The sequence below is a fragment of the Nesoenas mayeri genome (genome assembly GCF_963082525.1).
Source record: "Nesoenas mayeri genome assembly, chromosome: 18".
Taxonomy (NCBI): Eukaryota; Metazoa; Chordata; class Aves; order Columbiformes; family Columbidae; genus Nesoenas; species Nesoenas mayeri.
The window spans coordinates 3,034,038-3,051,572 of record NC_137566.1 but is presented as its reverse complement, the minus strand read 5'-3'; the positions used below and the strand labels follow the sequence as shown (position 1 = coordinate 3,051,572).

Here is a 17,535-nt window from a genome sequence, read left to right as displayed (position 1 = left end):
ATGAATTCAGTGCTGTTTGAAACTTAGACTGACGTCAAATGAAAAGGATTATTAAAGAAAAAATAAATCAAGGTGTTTAAATGTTGCTGTTTTTACAAGTCTGTTGCTGTCTGAATGGAAATATTCCACAAGAGAGGAGGAATAGTTCCACTTAGTTTCCAAACGAGCTGAGCGCTCCGGGCTCAGTTATTTGGAGATAACTTAGAGACATGTTTCTGCAACATTCTTTTCAGAGTTGATGCCAAGGCAGAAGACAAACTGTAACTGTAAGAGAGCATCCGTTGCTTGAGGATTTTCATGTCAGTGTTGTATTTATGGTTTTACAATAAAACAACCTTTAGGAAAAAAAAAGTGTCTGGGGTTTTCTATTTTTCAAGCACGTGAATGGGGCATCACCCAGTGCCGAACGTCTCGTTGGGAAGAGGGAAAACGGCCAGGAAAGCGGCATAAATCTCAGCACCGGTCTCTGATGGCCATGAAAGCGGCACAAATCTCAGCACCGGTCTCTGATGGACCGTGTGGGCTGTAAAACTCCACGGCGGGTTCTCCCCGCGTCCCGAGCGCTTTCCGGAGCATCTCATGCCTCGTGCTCGGTTGCCGCTGCGGTGAACCTGCTCCTCTGGTGCCGCTGGGACCTTCATTGCAGCAGAACCTGCTCCAGGTCGGCTTGGCCGACCAGAGGCATTGGTTGGTGTATTGTAATGCAGGATTTGTATTCGCACCACCAGGACAGGTTCGGATCAGCTGGTTTTTATGCTGCTAAAGCACTGCAAGCTGATACCAAGCAAGGTAATCTTAACTGACATACACCATGTTTCTGCCCAGCTGGTCAGAGGTTGACATTTGTATCAGTAGATCCACCTGCACATTGCTTTCAGGCCAGGAGAACAGGTGCATTCGGGCACTAAGTGGGCTCTTTGCACAAGGCAAAGCCCTTGGCTGCTGTTTATAAAGAGCCAAAATCAGAAGGGCACAGAAACCTTTGCCTAGAGGCTGTATCAGCCTTGACCTGCGTTGGTGTCTCATGGGGATGCACTGGTGAACAGGGGCCCTGCAGGAGCTGAGCCTTACTGATGCTCCTTGGGGCTCCAAGACCCTCCTCCAGGTGAACCAGAAACAACCAGGGGATCATCCCACGTGGAACAAGCGCAGAGACCAGGGTTTGGCGGAGGAGAACACCAGGCCGACTGCTGGACAATCCAAGGTACGTTGTCTGTTGCCCTTCTTGTATCCTTTTCTTTGACCTACTTTAATATCCTTTGGGGTTTTCTAACCTTGCCCCTCACCCCCCTCAAAAAAACAAAGTTTAAAAAAGGCAAGGAAAAAAGAACTCTGCTTGAGAATTGGAAATTTGTAGTTTGTTAGCTGGAAGAAAAAATACATGGAATGGTGACAGGTCTGGCAGTTGGATAAACTCTCTTAGTTAGTAGTGAAGTGTGAAGATAAGCCACAGTAGTAACTACAACAATCAGAATACAATGGTAAGAATGGCCATAGCTTTGCAGTGGGTTTGATGTAAAAGTGATTTCACTAAACAGTGAGATGAGGTCTCCCACACCCTAACCAGATAGGAGTTGGGATTTGTTTGAAAAATCTAAATATGTCAAGGGGGTGATGTGTCACCAAAAGGCACAGAGGACCTTGCTCCTTGGCACGCCACGGTCTCCCCGCACTGAATCATACTTTCTGCTGGACCCATTTAAAGGGAAAAATAAGATTGCAAATGGAAGCATTAGAGGCTTAAGCTAATCCTGTGTTACTTCCCGGTTCTCTAATTTCTGCCTTAATGTGACACAACTACTTTAGCCTTAGTATGAAAGGAAATGGTGGCTCAGAATTCAGGTTCTTGGGGTATCCTGTAGTTTCCTCTCATTTCAGAAGGACTGATGAATCTAGCAAAACTATATTTTAACTAATTTAACTCGCCATTTCTAATCAGATCTTTGACAATTTACCTTCTGTGGAGTTTTGTTTGTGCTGAGGTCCCGTGTGGGAGCACAGTGAGGAGCGGGGTGCGAGTGCCAGGTGTGTTACACGACAGCCTGTGACGTGCTGTGCAGGTAAAGCCTCTATACGTGTGTGTGGGGTGGCTGTGTGCCCCCTGGGATGTGTGGCTGAGCAGTCAGTACATCCTGACCCGCTCTGTAATGTCTCTGACGCAGTGTTTGCAATTCCTGCTTCTTGCTGCTTCTCCATCACACGCCAGCACGAGGGCGGCTGCTCACAGGGACCTGAGCGAGGTCCCAGCAGCCTGAGCAGGATGGGCAGGGCAGGCCCGGAGGTCACAGCCCAGCTCCACCAAGGATCCAGAGCTTGGAGCAAGATCCTGGTGATGAGGCAGGTCTGGGGTCAGGCTGGGAGCCGACCTGCATCTCAGGGGTGGGATCTGGTGAGGGCAGCCAGGGTCAGACACAACCAGGCCCAGGGCGGTGGGACAGGGTGGAGGTCAAGCTGGGAAGTGCCTCTGGTCAGAGGTCAGGTCAGCCGGGTGTGGGCTGGAGCGTAACTCAGGACCGCGACTGGAGGTCCAGAGCTGAGCTGAAATGGTGCTCCTGGGCCATGGCAGGGAGGGGACGAATGTCCCAGGTGTGGCTGGTCAGGGCCACTAAGATGTGTGAGTGCTCTCAGGTCCCTGAGAGGCTCAGGCTGTTGGGTTGGGCAATGCCCCTCGTCCAAGCTCCTGCTGTCTTAAGTTCCTTGCTGCAGATTCGCTGTGGCTCCTGAAACAAGACAGCATGGGCTGGCTGCAGAATTGCTTCTCCCATGCAAGAACACCCCACAAAACAGTGAAAAATAACAACCATGAACATGAGATCAGTTTTAAAAAACGTTTAATAGTGAAATGCTGACAGCGCAATAGCCAGATGTGAATGGCAAAGGCACAGCTGCACTTTGTCTGGGGCGATGGGCTCCGGTCTGGCAGAGGGCTGCGGTGGCACATTCCTGCTCTGTGGGTTAATGGTGAAGGAGGAACCAGAAGCCTCAGCAAAGTGCAGAATTCCCCAGCACAGGCAAGCGCACAGCACGCGTGAGAGCAGCCGCTACCAGCCTCCCCCGAAAGCTCCAGCATTTGAGCATTTGCTCTTGATTTTGGCAGAGATTAACTGCCAGGGCTCTTATCCAAGTCTCTGCCTAGGGAGGTGACGAGTTTCTCCAGGATATGCAGCAAGGCAGAATTAGCCCTCCAATACAGAGTGCCTAGGCACAAAGCACAGGGGAATCTAGACTAGTTTTGGCCACATTTGCAGCCTAGTTTCCCTGTGTCAGCCTCATTTCTGATCGGTGACAGTAGGTGATACCTGTGGTCTTGCCATGAGACACGAATTTTTACAGCCAACCGTGTACCCAGGGTATTGCTGGAATCCAGGGGCTACCCAAGCAGGATCTTATTCACATCCTTGACCTACAGAGCTGTTGTCAGTCGAAGTGATTTGCTCACCAGGATGGTCCCTCTGCTTCCCAGCTAGGTGCTCCGTGAGGAACTGATTCATGCAAGAGCTGGGTAGGCTTGAGGAAAGCAGCAAGTACAGTAAGGGCATGGTGGGCAGCTGAAACCCACACTGCCCTGCTGCTGCCAGAGAGACGGAGGACAGCAGATGTCTGTGTGCTTTGCAGTCACAGCCCTGCTGCCATGCACACATCCCCTGAGAGCTGAAACCTGCCCCGGCCAAAGGGATGGTGCGGGAGCAACAGCAGCTCTGGCTGGGAAAGGACACTTCAGGCAATAGAAGGCCACTTGAAAAGCTTTTCATATAACTACTCAAAATGATAGCAGCAGCGAGAGACAAAGGCACTTTAAAGACAGTTCTGGCAGGTTCTGGCTCAGCTTATACATTGCAGCACAGGTAGAAGAACAAGCATGTTTCAGGCTTTGCTACCTGTGCCAGCACCAACATTTCTAATATTGCTCATGCCTGCCCAGGGTGGAAAGGAGCTGTGTGAGAGCCTCTGGCCGCCTTCTGCCGAGGGCAGCGAGGTCCTCACCAGTCCAGGCCCTCCTGCGCTGGGGGCCCAGTGCCCTTCTGGCTGTAGAACTGGCCGTACCAGCGCCGGTGCCGCTGGATGCTGGAGTCCTCCTTGACCAGCAGCGGCTTGGGCAGGTACTGTTTGTTGTTCCAGATGGTTATATCACGTTCAAACTGCGGGAAGAAGGGTGGTCTCATTCAGGTGGGGAAGCCGAACCAGCAGATTTGTGCTACCTGCATGCTAGGATTACTCTTTAGCATTTCCCCCAAATGACCCGTGTCAGACTGCTGGTGCTGTTCATAACTTGTAACGCTACTGCTCTGTCTGCAGTTGGGAGATGTTTAGCCCAGCAAGAAGCTGCTTTCATCTTAGAGTACCTTTGTCATAGGAGATACTGAAAAAGAAATGGATGTTGTGTAGGTAGGAGCTGCTCCACCTGAGATTTTTACATTTGCTGCATAGCTCCAGCCAACCAGGGCTTTACAAATTAAGCATCTGCATCTTAAACTCTGCTCAGACACACGTGCAGTAAGATTTATGGAGCTGTCCTCTGTGAAGAGCTCTCTGCAGAAATCAGTGCTGCTCATTCACATCAGTAAGAATGCAAAATATTAAGCCAGCATTTATACAATAAGAGCTAGCACAGCCAAGTTGGATTTGGGGTAGGGTTTTGGCATCTGAAAACAATCTGGTGGCAATTTTTACTGCAGTGTCAGAGCAAACAGTTTCCAAGCTTTAGCCCCTGACAGAAGGGAATGACATGAACCCTTCTGACTGCTGGGAGGGAGTTACAGGGGTGACAGAGTCCGAATTTTCTTGGCAGTTCCAGCTGTTGTAACAAGGAGGAACAGCCACGGGTTGCAGGTTGGTTTTCATGTCCATTTTGAACTTCTCAAAAATGGACAATGTGGGTAGAGCAATAATAGAACGGGTCACCCGGGGAACTGGAGTTCTCTGAAGGAGGAGGCCTTCAAGGCCATGCCTGGCCTGAACTTGGCAACAGCTTTGCCCCCAACAGGGTTGTTGAACTGGAGATCTCCAAAGGGACCTTTCACCAATTTCATGGATCCCTGGGGTAAGGACCTGGAGAAACCTCTGTCAGGAGTTGCCCAGTCTCATGATAAATTAAAAGTGAGAGGATCTCTTGACTCTGTTCTCACTGGGGGAGACAGAGTGATCCTAAAGCACCAGCCTGGGATGCTGGAAATCCAGACAAATTACTGGTTCTCTCTAAGAGGTCCTGTGGTTCGGCAGAGGTTGCCTAATCCTTGTGCCCCAGTTCCCGCTGTGCAGGAGAGGGATGGCACCTCTGCCCTCCTCAGCACATAAGCCACCGCAGGGACCCTCTTTACTAAACCTCAGTTTAGTTCCTTGGGCTGCTAAACTGAAAGACCTTGCCAAGCACTGGAAGGATCTTGCCCATAAGTGCTTGTCTCCCACGAGCAGCTGAGCCCACACGGGCAACTGCTCTTCCTCCTCACACCAAGCTCCAGGTGACCACCTTTGGTCGTGCTTCTTCATAGGTCTTACCTGTAAGCACTCTGCTCTCAGGAGGAACTTGGGGATTACGGCCGGCATGTTCTTCTGGTAGTAGATTGTGTGAACAACTTTCTGCAGGAGAGGTTCCAGGGGAGTCACCGACTGCAGGATGATCCCACGGCCCAGGAAAGCGTGTTCAAGGATGAGGAAAACCAGCGCTGGCCCCACCTGCAGAGCAACAGAACACCTGAGGAACAGTCCCCAGTGGTCCAGCCGTGTGGTACGGCAGCTCAGCAGCTTGAGATGGCTCGTAGGCTGTGCTCCAGTCCCCATTGCTCTTTCACCTGATCATAGGCTCAAAGTCAAGCCCACTTGCTGCCTGGTGATGGGTTTCCCCTGACCTGGGAAACAGCAGAGCCGTGCAGCCCCGGTTGCCTGGGACATTGTGTCAGGGCTGGGTGGCTTTGCTGTGAGCCCAAGGGAATTCATGAGGATTTACAACACTCTACTGGTCCCCCAAAGTTTTAAAATCTAATCTAGGAAATGCTTCCAAATTGTCCCTTGGTCTTGTTGTTCATTGCTGAACTACCTTCAGGTCATGAACAGCCTCTTTGGACTGGTGACACAAGTCCTGGGCACTGGATCTCAGTAGCGGTGATTATGATGTGAGTATGGAGGTCACACAACAGCCCTGCTCCTGCTCTGACTTTTTCCTTTGCAGCCACGAGTCACATCAGGTTTTGGCTGAAGGGGCTCAGGTTCTCCTGTTTGTCTTGCATGACATGAAGTGCTTGTTCCCTGCGCTCTGATGTGCATCCACACACATGGCTGCGTGCTCATACGCTTGGGTCTTCAAGACAGTGCAGATATTACTGGGGTTTTTGTCTACTTGATTTACTACTCATTTAATGTTTGGTTGGGTACAGAGTCTTTGTAAGGTTGTTTTAATGTCTTTTTTTCTCCCATTCCTTGATATCAGTTCTAAATAGCACAGATTTAAAAACTCAACAGAGATACAATCAACATAGACTTTGTGATAATTACCTAATTACACCAAGATCTATCCCTTATCATTACTTGTTTTGCTATTGTTCTGAATTTGTAATATGGAAATACATCAAATGCCTTCAAAACTGTACTAGAACAAAGATACTGGTTTTAGCAGGCAAGCTTCGCATTTAATCAAAAGAAAACCCACAACCAAAAGCAAAAGTGTGAAGATCCAGTTCCCAGCAATACATGTTTAGTGGCAATTTTTTTTTCTATTTTCCTTTAATTTTTTATCAATTATTATCAACTATTTGATTGTTATTCAGGGCTGATCTTGTGCTACAAGACCTATTTTTTCTGATTTTTGGGAAGTGGGGAGGGGAAAGAGAAGTGTGGTTAATAAACGTGTATCCAAACTGAAAACCAAACACACAAGAAAGGAAGAAAATAAGAAAAGGAGCAAACTGCAGGAGGAGCTCTTCATTAGTATGACTTTGTTTTTTTAGCGTAAATGTTGATAAACTGACAAATCTTTGTGCTTTCCAGAAAGCTGTCAGAAAAAAGCTGAGTTTTTTAATCACACAGATCAACATCCTCAAAATGTTTCTCACTGTATATTGAGTGCTCCCTGCGCCTTTCCCAGGCATGTTCGCCACAGACCCAAAAGGTCCACACCTCTGTGTTGTTAGAGCTGTGACAATGTGGTGTGAAGGTCTCCTGGGATTGTCACCACTGTCTGCTACTTCTATTTTCAATTATTTCCTGGCACAGCAGTCCTCACAAACCCTCCCTTTGCTCCGTGCTGTGGGGCAGCCCCACAGTCAGTGGGTGGTTTTGGCCCATGTGTCTGATGCGCTTGGTAGGAAAGGCCATGCTGGGCAGAACGAGCAAGGACTCAGCCACGGGTTGCTGGTGGTCCCCAGCACAAGACATACCTGCCTCACCGAAACCTTCAGATCCAACGCGGGGATGTGCTTCCCGAAGATGCTTGTGGAGTGTAGGAGCAGCAGCTGGGAGCAATGCTCGTTGGGCTCCGGCTCTGGACACCAGTCCCCCTGGAGACGGGGAGAAAATCAACTCAGTCCAGGACTTGGGGAGAAGGGAGTTCAGGGTGAGGGATGATAGCAGTGGTGTGGTGACAAGAGCTGATTGCGAATCATGGAATCACAGAGTCATTTTGGCTGAAAGAGACCCTTATCATGGAGTCCAACCACTATTCCAGCCCTGGCACTGCCCCATGTCCTGAGAACCTCATGTCCACATCTGTTCAACCCCTCCAGGGCTGGTGACTCCAGCACTGCCCTGGGCAGCCTGTTCCAATGCCCCACAGCCCTTTGGGGAAGAAATTGTTCCCACATCCAACCTCAACCTCCCCTGGCGCCACTTGAGGCCGTTTCCTCTGCTCCTGGCACTTGTTCCTGGGGAGCAGAGCCCGACCCCCCTGGCTCCAAGCTCCTTTCAGGCAGTTCAGAGATCAGAAGGTCTCCCCTCAGCTCCTGTTCTCCAGCTGAACCCCCAGGTCCCTCAGCCGCTCCATCACACTTGTGCTCCAGCCCCTCACCAGCTCTGTTCCCTTCTCTCAACTCACTCCAGCACCTCAGGGTCTTTCCTGCAGTGAGGGACCCAAAACTGAACACAAAAGACCATGTAGAGATGAGCAGAGATGAGGGAGGGCAGCTAAACCCCTCAGAGACACAGAGAAGAGCCTAGACCTGGAGACGGGGGGATGTGGGCAAGGGGTTGAGGTGTGACTGATGCTTTGTGGCAGAAAGGGGACCTGGTTTGAAGGACTTCATGGCTAAGAGGGGACTCAGGGTCTTACCTTCCAGCTGTGCTTCATAAACTCCCACAGCCTGGATTTTGAGTATCTCAGATCAGATCCACCCAGAATAGCTGTTCCATGGAGAAAATCCAGGTGAGCTGCATCGGCCGCGTTCTCAGGGATTTCCTGCCGTTGGGGAACAATTTGCCATTGGTGAGAGCTGAGTGGGGTGCGAGCTGCCTGTATTTAACAGCAGCACAGCGGAGACCCGACACGGCACGGGGCGGCCGAGCGCAGGGCGGAAGGAGCCTCAGCACAGACCGACCGGAGACTGGTTCTTAACTAGTGCATATGGATCATTTAAACAGGAAGCTCTTAATATTCAGGGTTAATTTTAAGCTCACAGGAGTCTATGCATGTTAACTTCTGCAGCTGCACAAGCTGAGACTCCAAGTCCTCCCTTTGGCCCCGCAGTAATTGCAAGGAATAAAGCATTGTTGTGTATGTGCTCCTAGACTAGTTTTCACATACTTTTAAAAGTTTAAACCCCACTAGGCTGCCCACAATATGTAACTTTTGGAGAAGTTTTAACTTCTCTATTACTCAACTACACAAGCTTTCTACCAGCTTGGCAAGTAGCACAGACTGACCCCAGTACAGACCTGTGTACAGTGGCTTGCACTGAAAAGCAGACATGAAATAAATATTACTATCTCTCCCATCAATCTCCCAAATTCTCCCGGCTTCTCCCAACTCCTCTTCCCACTCCCAGAGCTGTATCTCCTGTGTCGCCTGCATCTTCTTCATTTCTTCTAATAATTCTTTGTTTCTTTCTAGCCCACTCACCTTAGTCGTGATTTAGTCAGCAGGCAGGCGCTGCCTTTGGGAAGAAGCGCGCTTTAGATTAAGCGTTGTTTTTATCACTGATTTTTAAAAATAGAGGTGTTCTGGTCAGTGGCAAGTACATAAAAATCTCCCAAGGTCCCAAATCCCAAGGGTTTGCCCATTTTCAACACTGCTGCTGCCTCCCATTGCCTCCACCCACGCTTGCCCCCCGCTCCCCCAGGGACCACGGCCACAGTCCCTTCTGTTTAGTGCCACAAAATGGTTCCACTTTTCCAGACTCATTTCCACCAAGAGGTGATGGAGGCAACAGCCATTTTGTTCTCTGTGGCACATTTGTCAGCGTATGACGGTGATTATGAAGATTAACAGCAAAATAACTGTGCATTTCCATTTTGGTGACTGACGAGTTGAAAAGCCTCCTGACACTAAGTGCCGCAATTCTTAGAGAATCTTTTTTTAAATTACATCAGTTATAAGTCAAAGCAAATTAACAGATTCCTTTTAAGTACCCAGAACATCTGCTGTCTACTCAAGAAGCCCACGATGCATGTTTGGGGAACATATGTCGTATTCTCGGTACACAGCGTAGGGATGTATTTCTAGGTCTGAGCTCTGCCGGTGGCAGCAGTGGCACTTGGCGCAGGCAGAGCCCTGTTAATCGGGAGGGAGATGTCCCTGAATGGGTAAACTAGGAGGGGATGTCCCTGAACCGGACTATAGGAGAGGATCCAGGCGTGGAGGTGCCCCGCGAAGGGCCCAGGCTCCCCACCTCGATGTGCGCGTCCACCAAGTGCTTGGTCTGCCCGCGGAACACCCACTCCTGGGTGGCGACCTCCCGCTGCTCAGGCACTGCCCAGGTGGGACCGACCCCTTCGCGGTGGTACCAGACCAGCAGCATCCCGTTCACCTCGCAGGACGGCCAGGTCCGGATACTCGCAAAGTCCGGCACTGGTGGGGGACAAAAAGGAGTCAGTTAAAATGTTAGCATCTCTAAGGCTGACACTGGTGCTGAGAGTCACCTCATCCAGAACCACGGCTCAGAGATTTTCTTTATGGGAGATACTCATGTAGCACAGACTCCCTGGTGATGCTTTTCCTGCTTTCAGGCTAATGAAGAAGGACAACGGCTTCTGAAGTTCACAGAAGAGAGTTTGCTTAAATCAGTTTTATTTCAGCTGGGCGTTTTGCAGAAGTCTTTCTAGGGAAGAGGCACAGCTGGTTGCTCCTCAGCCTTCTCTCTCTACTCTTAAAACTGTTCAAATAAGTAACTGTCTGCTGCATCAGTGGACTCACCTCAAGTTTCAATGAGCTAGAAGGAGATGCTTTTAAATAACTAAGAAGCACAAGCCAAAGCAAAACTCAAGGTAAGTCTGTTTGCTGCTTTCAGCCACGATTAGAATTGGTGGTTTAAACTAATTAGTGCAGCTAGATCAAGTAATGGCTACATGTGAACTTTAAGATATTCTTCCTACGCAGTCAACGCAAACCGTATCTAAATGGTAGGTGGGTGCAAAGAGCTTTCCTGGATTCTAACCAAGAGTTCCCTTCAGACCTTAAAAGGAGAAAGAATTGCCATTGGGGGGCTATTCTGTCATGCTAACTTGACAGATTTAAGCACTGACATGGTATAAGCTGTCATTATAGAGCACAGAATCATTCCTGAAACCCCATAGCTCCTCAGGACCTGTCCCTGCTGATGATAACTTGGAGTTAAAAACCTTCTTATTTTCATACCTTGCTTGCTGAACACAGGAGTTGTAGGACTATCAAAATCAAAAAGGGTGATTATTTAACCAGACTAAAGTCGCAGTTACCATCTAACATAGAAAAGGGCACTGGAACATCATGCCCCAACATGTAAAACCCAGGAGGAAAATTAGGGTGCTGCATGAAATAGGGGAGCCAGATGGAGTGTGAATTATTATAAAGACCCCTTTTCCTTAACGACGTAGCTTTTAATGAGGACACAGGGCACTACTGTTTCTGCAGAATCTCTCTGTGGATTTGGGGGATACTCGCCTTTCTCAGCATATGGGATGCGGGTGCATTTTCCATCTTCTCCTTGGAACTGCCAGCCATGAAACGGGCACTCGATGCAGTTGCCCACGACGCGCCCGCCGGCGGCGAGGTTGGCGCCAAGGTGGGGGCAGTAAGCGTCCACCACGTAGGCTTGGCCATCCTGGCCGCGGAACACAGCCAGCTGCTCTCCTGCAGAAGTACGAGATTGTGGGCTTGCAAAGACATTTCCAAATAAAGAGGGTCAGGTAAGACAGATGTTGCTCAGCTTACAAACAAGCAGCACCAATCGGCGCCTTTACCCGACGTTGCCTGTGCAAAGACACGCAGAAATATCCTGCCAAAAAATTCATATGGGACTTTTTCATTGCTTTTTAGCGAGCCGTGGCAGGACAGCAATACGGCTGCTCCGGAAAGGTTGTTTGACCAGGAGATGGCAGCAGGCAGCTGCCGGAGCCCGTGCTGCCCGGCCGGGCAGGAGCATCTGCTGCTGCACCACGGGCCGTGCAGAACCGGGCTGGCGGCTGCTGAAGCTCATCCAGGCTACGGCAGCTGGCACGATTTCTCCTGGTTGTCTCTAAACCCTCGTGGCTCTGTCCCTCAGCCCTGGTCCTTGAGCTCTCAGAGCCTGTTTCAGCTACACGATAAAAGGTGCCTTCACAGAAGTAGTTAAAGATTTCAGTGTTTCCCCTGCTGAGGGAGGGATCCACACGTAGCAGAGCAGTAGCTGCATTTAAAGCCTTTGCCTCAGAGGTGTAGAGGAGGAGCACAGGCTCATACATTTTGGGAATCTCTGCTAATTGTAGTAGGAAGGAGAAGCCCTTCATCTGTTTGGCCTTGAACTCCAAGGAGCATCTGCACTGCAGCTCAGCAGCAAATCCCTTCCTGGAGCAGGGTTGGCTGGTGCTGCAGGCTGGAGAACGGTCACATCCTTAGCAAAAGGGAGTTTTCTGGTGAAGCAAAGGGAAGCGCCTGACTCTGGTTTCCTCCGGGTGGGAAGTGAGTGAGAGTCAATGCTGGCATGTGTTTGTATTGCTCCAGCACTCAGACTTGCTTTTCTCCATCATTGGACCTGATTCCTTGTGCTCCCTTGAAGCAATGTGAGGTTTGCCCTGCTGGGATCTGCCCCTGCTCAGTTCTGGGATCATCTTCTTCCTCCCCACCCTCAGGGCAGCACTGTGTTTGCTGAGCAAGGAGATAATAAAATGGAGAGAAAGACAGTACCTGGGCTATAGCCAGAGCTCTGTTCATGGCACTGGTCCAGCCAGCTGTGCAAGGCATCCACAGCTGGATGGCATGCCACATGATTACCTAAATCAATGCTCTTCCTGGAGGGCCTGACTAGGTGCCAGGTGCTTTTCTGGCCAAACACAGAGCTGCTCCGAGGGTGCTGCTGCACTGCAGCCCTCCCAGCACCCACATCCCTGCCAGCGGCTCAGGGAAAGGGTCTGCTCATGGGTGACCTGGCTCTAATGCAAAGCTAGACCTGCTCCAGTGTCCCCTCAAGCCATGCCCTGACTGGAAGGGCGGCAGCTGCTCTGGGAGCTCAGGAGCACTCGGAGGCTGTTTGTACAGATGCAGCCACTGAGTTAAAGGCTGGGGTGCTCCGAGGTCCTCTCTCCCATACTGTGCTTCAGGTTATGCATGTATTAATTCAGATTTCATCAGCTTGCGAAATCTGATCATTATAGCAGTTGCTGTAACTTAAAGCTCAACTAGTAAGAAATAAAGCCAAACTGAATTTGAGAGCCAGGTTCTGTCTGTATTTTCCCAAACAGCCACACTGATGACAAGTGACCCGGTGTCAGCTATCCAACCCAAAACCACTTTCCTCTGTTGAAGTTTTGTGTTCTGAGCAAAGAAAAGAAAACCCTGCAAACTTTCCCAGCTTTCGAGCCTAGGAAGCGTTGTTTCTGGTATCTGGCAGAAATGAGTTGTTGTACTGCAGAGCCTGAGGGTCCCTCCTTACCCAGGACACCTGGCTCTGTTGTCCCTGCAGTCTTTCTGGAAGGTTCTCCCATATCTGCTGGCAGCTGGCACAAGGGAGTGGAGGCACCAGTGGTCCTTCCCCCTGCCCCAGGTACCAGGGATCCATTCTGGAACATCAGCATTTTCCTCTCTCTCTGACCTGCCTCTCCACCTGACCTAAGGTTCAGGGCAAAGGGAGGAAAGCAGGGAAAAAGTTTCTGCTTGCTGGTGGTGTTGCAGGTTCACCAGGAGCAGCCCTGAAGTCTGGTGCTTTGTCCACTGAAGGTTTAAGACCGTTTTATTCCAAGAAGGTCCCATCTCTAGAGCTTTCCTTCATCCAGGCAGTTTGGAGCTCTTCTGCCTTGAAGATCTGAAGCAGTGCCTATGGTCAGACCCTTGCTGGGCTGCCTGAGAACCTCACCTGGGACCCCTGAGTGAGTCCTGCTTTTGTCTCCAGCTTCTGGGACCAGAAGAGAAGCTGATCTTTGCTCTGGCTCATGTATCAAATCTGAGGTCTCTTCAGTTTGGATAGTGTCCTGGCATAAGGTACACTGAGAAACTCTGCTGCATGTGAATATTAGAACATTAACAGCCACAATCACAGAGTCCCAGCCTGGTTGGGGTTGAAGGGACCTCTGGAGATCATCCAGTCCAACCCACCTTCTAGAGCAGTTACACCTGGAGTAGATTGCACAGGAAGGTGTCCAGGGGGTTTGAATGTCTCAGAGCAGGAGACTCCACACCCGCTCTGGGCAGCCTGGGCCAGGCTCTGGCACCTCCCAGCAAACAAGTTTCTGCTCATGTTCACATGGAGCCTCCTGTGTTCCAGTCTGTGCCCGTTGCCCCTCACCCTGGCGCTGGGCACCACTGAGCAGAGTCTGGTCCATCCTCTGACACCCACCCTGAGGTACTGATCTCATTGATCAGATTCCTCTCAGCTTCTCTTCTCCAGCTGGACGGCCCCAGCTCTCTCAGTGTCTCCTCATCAGGAAGATGCTCCAGATCCCCCAGCATCTTTGTGTCCCTCCACTGGACTCTCTCCAGTGATTCCTTGTCCTTCTTCAACTGGGGAGCCCAGAACTGGTCCCAGTAACTCCAGATGCAGCCTCACCAGGGCAGAGCAGAGGAGGATGAACCTCTCTCAACCTGCTGGTCACACTCTTCCTGATGCACCCCAGCTACCACTGGACTTCTTGGCCACAGGACACATTGTTGACTCATGGTCAACCTGTTGTCGACCAGAACTCCCAAGTCCTTCTCTGCAGTGCTGCTTTCCACATTGTGCTTTTCCACAATACTGATGCTTTCCTTCTAAATTAGCCGATATATTTTATGGAAGTCAGGTGGCAATTATAGCAAGACTAGCACATGAGATATAAAAAGCCCCAGGGCCACCGTGCAGTTCAGGCACTTGGCTCAGAGGTTATGCTCTGGGGTTTCTCTGCACAGCAGGGTCTGAGCAGCTCCCCTGCAGGCAGTGCCTGGGCAGCGGATCAGAACAGCTCTGCTTTCACAGCCTCAGCAGAGAATAAGGCTTTCCTGCATGCTCAGTGCCATGTTTTGGAAGGGATCTCATCCCAAAGGGACTGAGTCAAGTGATCTCTGTTCTTTCACCACCTCTGGCTCGTTGCCTTTCCAGGCTATGCTCGCAAACTCCAAAATAAATTAGACACGCACAAACCTGGAGGCTGCAGGTTGTTTAACTGTCTTATTTACTGATAATCTCCCTGGCACTGGCACACTACAGTTACGCTGCCACTAGAAGTGATTTTTACCTGCATGTTTCAGCAAGACCCAGAGGACTGGGTGCCAGGAACCGGGCTTCAGGCAGACAACCAAGGGAGTCATAAAAGGCTGGTGAGGGTACTCTAGGATGTGTATATTGAATTACATAGGTCCCATTATACAAAATAAACAACACCAAAACCAACAACAACTTCCCAGGAGTGCATGTCTCTTAAAAACAGAAAACATCCCACCCTTTCATCACTGAATATGAGGGATTTCAATGTAGAAACATCCCTTCTGATGAGGAAGATACCAGCACAAATCCAAACCCTTCTTCAGGGTGAAAGCACCCTGGACAAGCACAGTTCTCCTTTGGATGTGGCTGTGAGACCCCATCCTGATCTCCACAGGACATGGGGAGCTGCAGACAGCAATGCCTGCAAAGAGAGCCCAGGCAGCTAGATGGTCTGTTGTCCCAGCAAGGAGCCCAGACAGGGGTGCCCTGCACAGTCTCACAGAGCCTGTGCCATGGTGTCCCCAGTGCCCCAGCAAGGATACTCAATGCACATGCAAAACCCAGGCTGTGACACCCTTGTTACCGCATGGGGCTGGGGGCTGGGGTGCCCTGAAAGGAGTGCATGGGCAGAGTTGTCCCAGTGCCACAGCAGAGCCCCAAGGCAGGGATGCCCTGAACACTGGCAAGGAGCCCAGGCAGGGACATTGCTGTGCCACAGTGTGGGTGCTGGTTTGGATACCCCAGTACCCCAGCAGGACACCTAGGTTGCGGTGCACCAGCTCCCCGGTGAGGATGTTGGTGTGAAGATGTCAGTGCCTCAGCAAAGTGCCCAGGCAAAGATGTCCCTGTGCGTCAGCAGGCACGTCTGGGCAGGGGTGCCCTGTTTCCCTGGCAGGGGTGCTGTCCAAGATTCCCTGGTGCCCCAGTGGGGATGTCCAGGCAGGGATGTCCTGGTGGAGTTACCAGCTGGGATGTCCCAGTGCCTTGGCAGAGGTACCCAAGCAGGGATACCTCGGTGCACCGGCAGAGATACCAAGGCAGGGATGAGCCGGTGCCCTGGCAAACGTGCCCGGGCGGGGATGCTCTGCTATCGCGGCAAGGATGCCGGGGCAGGGATGCCATGCACACCGGCCAGGATCGCGAGTCTCATCACCTCGATGCCCGGGCGGGGGTCGGGGACACTCACCGAGCAGGGAGAGGCTGCGGACAGCGCCGCGGGGCAGCTGCACGGAGTCGAGCAGGCGGTACCAGCCGTTGGGGTAGGGGGGCGGCAGAGGCCCGGGCCGGCGGTAGCGGCGGGCGCGGCGAGCAGCCTGTTTGCGGCTCAGCCCGGGGACCGGCAGGTAGCCCACCTGCCCGGGGCCGCGCCGCACGACCAGCGGCCGGGAGCAGCACCACAGCAGCAGGACGAGGAAGAGGAGGAAGAGGGGGAGGAGGAAGAGCAACCCCCCACGCCCCAGCCCCGCCAGCAGCAGCGCAGCGCCGCACCGCTCGATCTCCATAGCGCGGCCGGCCCCGCTGCCGCCGCCGCCCCTTATAGCGCGGCCGCCCCGCCCGGGGAGGCGCTACCTGGGCCGGGGGGACGGGACTTCACACCCCGGGGACCCCACGGGCAACCCCGGCTGCATCCCGGGCTGCGGCGGAGGGGTCCGCTCTGCTCGGCCCCGGGGAGGGTGGCGACCCCGCGCAGCTCCCGCTGCCGGGGCTGAGCGGAGAGGGTCGGGGGCAAATTGGGAGAGCAGGGGCAGATACAACTGCAACGTGCCACCAAGTCGAGGGTTGTGGAGCAGAGGGAGCCGGGACCTTCTCCGAGACACAATGAACACAAGGTGCAGCAAGGGGAACTTCACTTGCACATAGGGAAAAAATGTTGCCTTGAAAGAATCGTAGAATCATTTTGGTTGGAAGAGACCCTTAAGGTCATCGAGACCAACCATAACCTACATCTAGCACTGAACCTTGTCCCTAAGAGCCTCCGCTATGTCTTTTAAACACCCTCAGGGATGGTGACTCCACCACTTTGCTGGGCAGCCTGTTCCAGTGCTTCACAATCCTTTCCATGAGTGGTCTTAAATTCAGTGGACATGTTAGTTAGATCGGTAAATACCCCAGCATCCTCCTGAGCTGCAGCCCTGGGCTTAGAAAGGGGGAACATGGTGTTGGGGATGGCTTTGACATTGCCAGCTGACAGGACACTGACAGGTCTCTCAGAGTTTAAGAGAAGCTCAGAGATGCCAGCACAGAAAACAGGAATAAGCGGGGAGTTGGATCCCCTCCATGCAGAGAGGATAAATCAGGGCCAAGCCAAGGCTGGGCTATTGGAGCATGGCAGCTGAGGCAGAGAAGTAATGCTTGATTTAGTCAGAAGAATTGCACAGGTTCCAGAGGTAACTGTAGAAAACCACGTGTTGCCTATCATGTAGACAGAGATTTCTAAGAGATGCAGCAACTGAAAAGACCCACCTAGTACAGACTAATCAAAAAGGGAAAAGTGGACAGAAATGGAGCATCTGACTGAAGCAAAAGGAACAACTAAAAGGGTGAATTCAGACGGTGAATTGCAGGAACATCTCATGTGAAAGGTTCGGGTAAATATATATATGACCTATTGGAAACCTGCTCTAGGAGAAGAATGCTGGTGTAGTTATGCAGAAGACTGAACACAACAATTGCAAGTAAACAGACATCCCTCAGAGAGGGACAGGCGGCAGGTCCTGCTTGACTGGAGGAAAGGAAAAATGCAGCAACACTTTCAAGTGAAGGA

General features: G+C 51.4%; 1 protein-coding gene across 1 annotated transcript; it reads right to left on the bottom strand.

Annotated features, from left to right (window-relative positions):
* Positions 1–3,980: 3,980 nt before the first annotated feature.
* LOC308047322 (cholesterol 7-desaturase nvd-like) lies at positions 3,981–16,273 on the bottom strand (the record flags this gene model as incomplete). Its single annotated transcript, XM_080355737.1, has 7 exons — positions 3,981–4,139; positions 5,497–5,673; positions 7,371–7,490; positions 8,258–8,383; positions 9,813–9,991; positions 11,063–11,251; positions 15,958–16,273. The coding sequence occupies 7 exons, from the start codon at positions 16,271–16,273 to the stop codon at positions 3,981–3,983; spliced, it is 1,266 nt and encodes a 421-aa protein (XP_080211863.1).
* Positions 16,274–17,535: the final 1,262 nt, after the last annotated feature.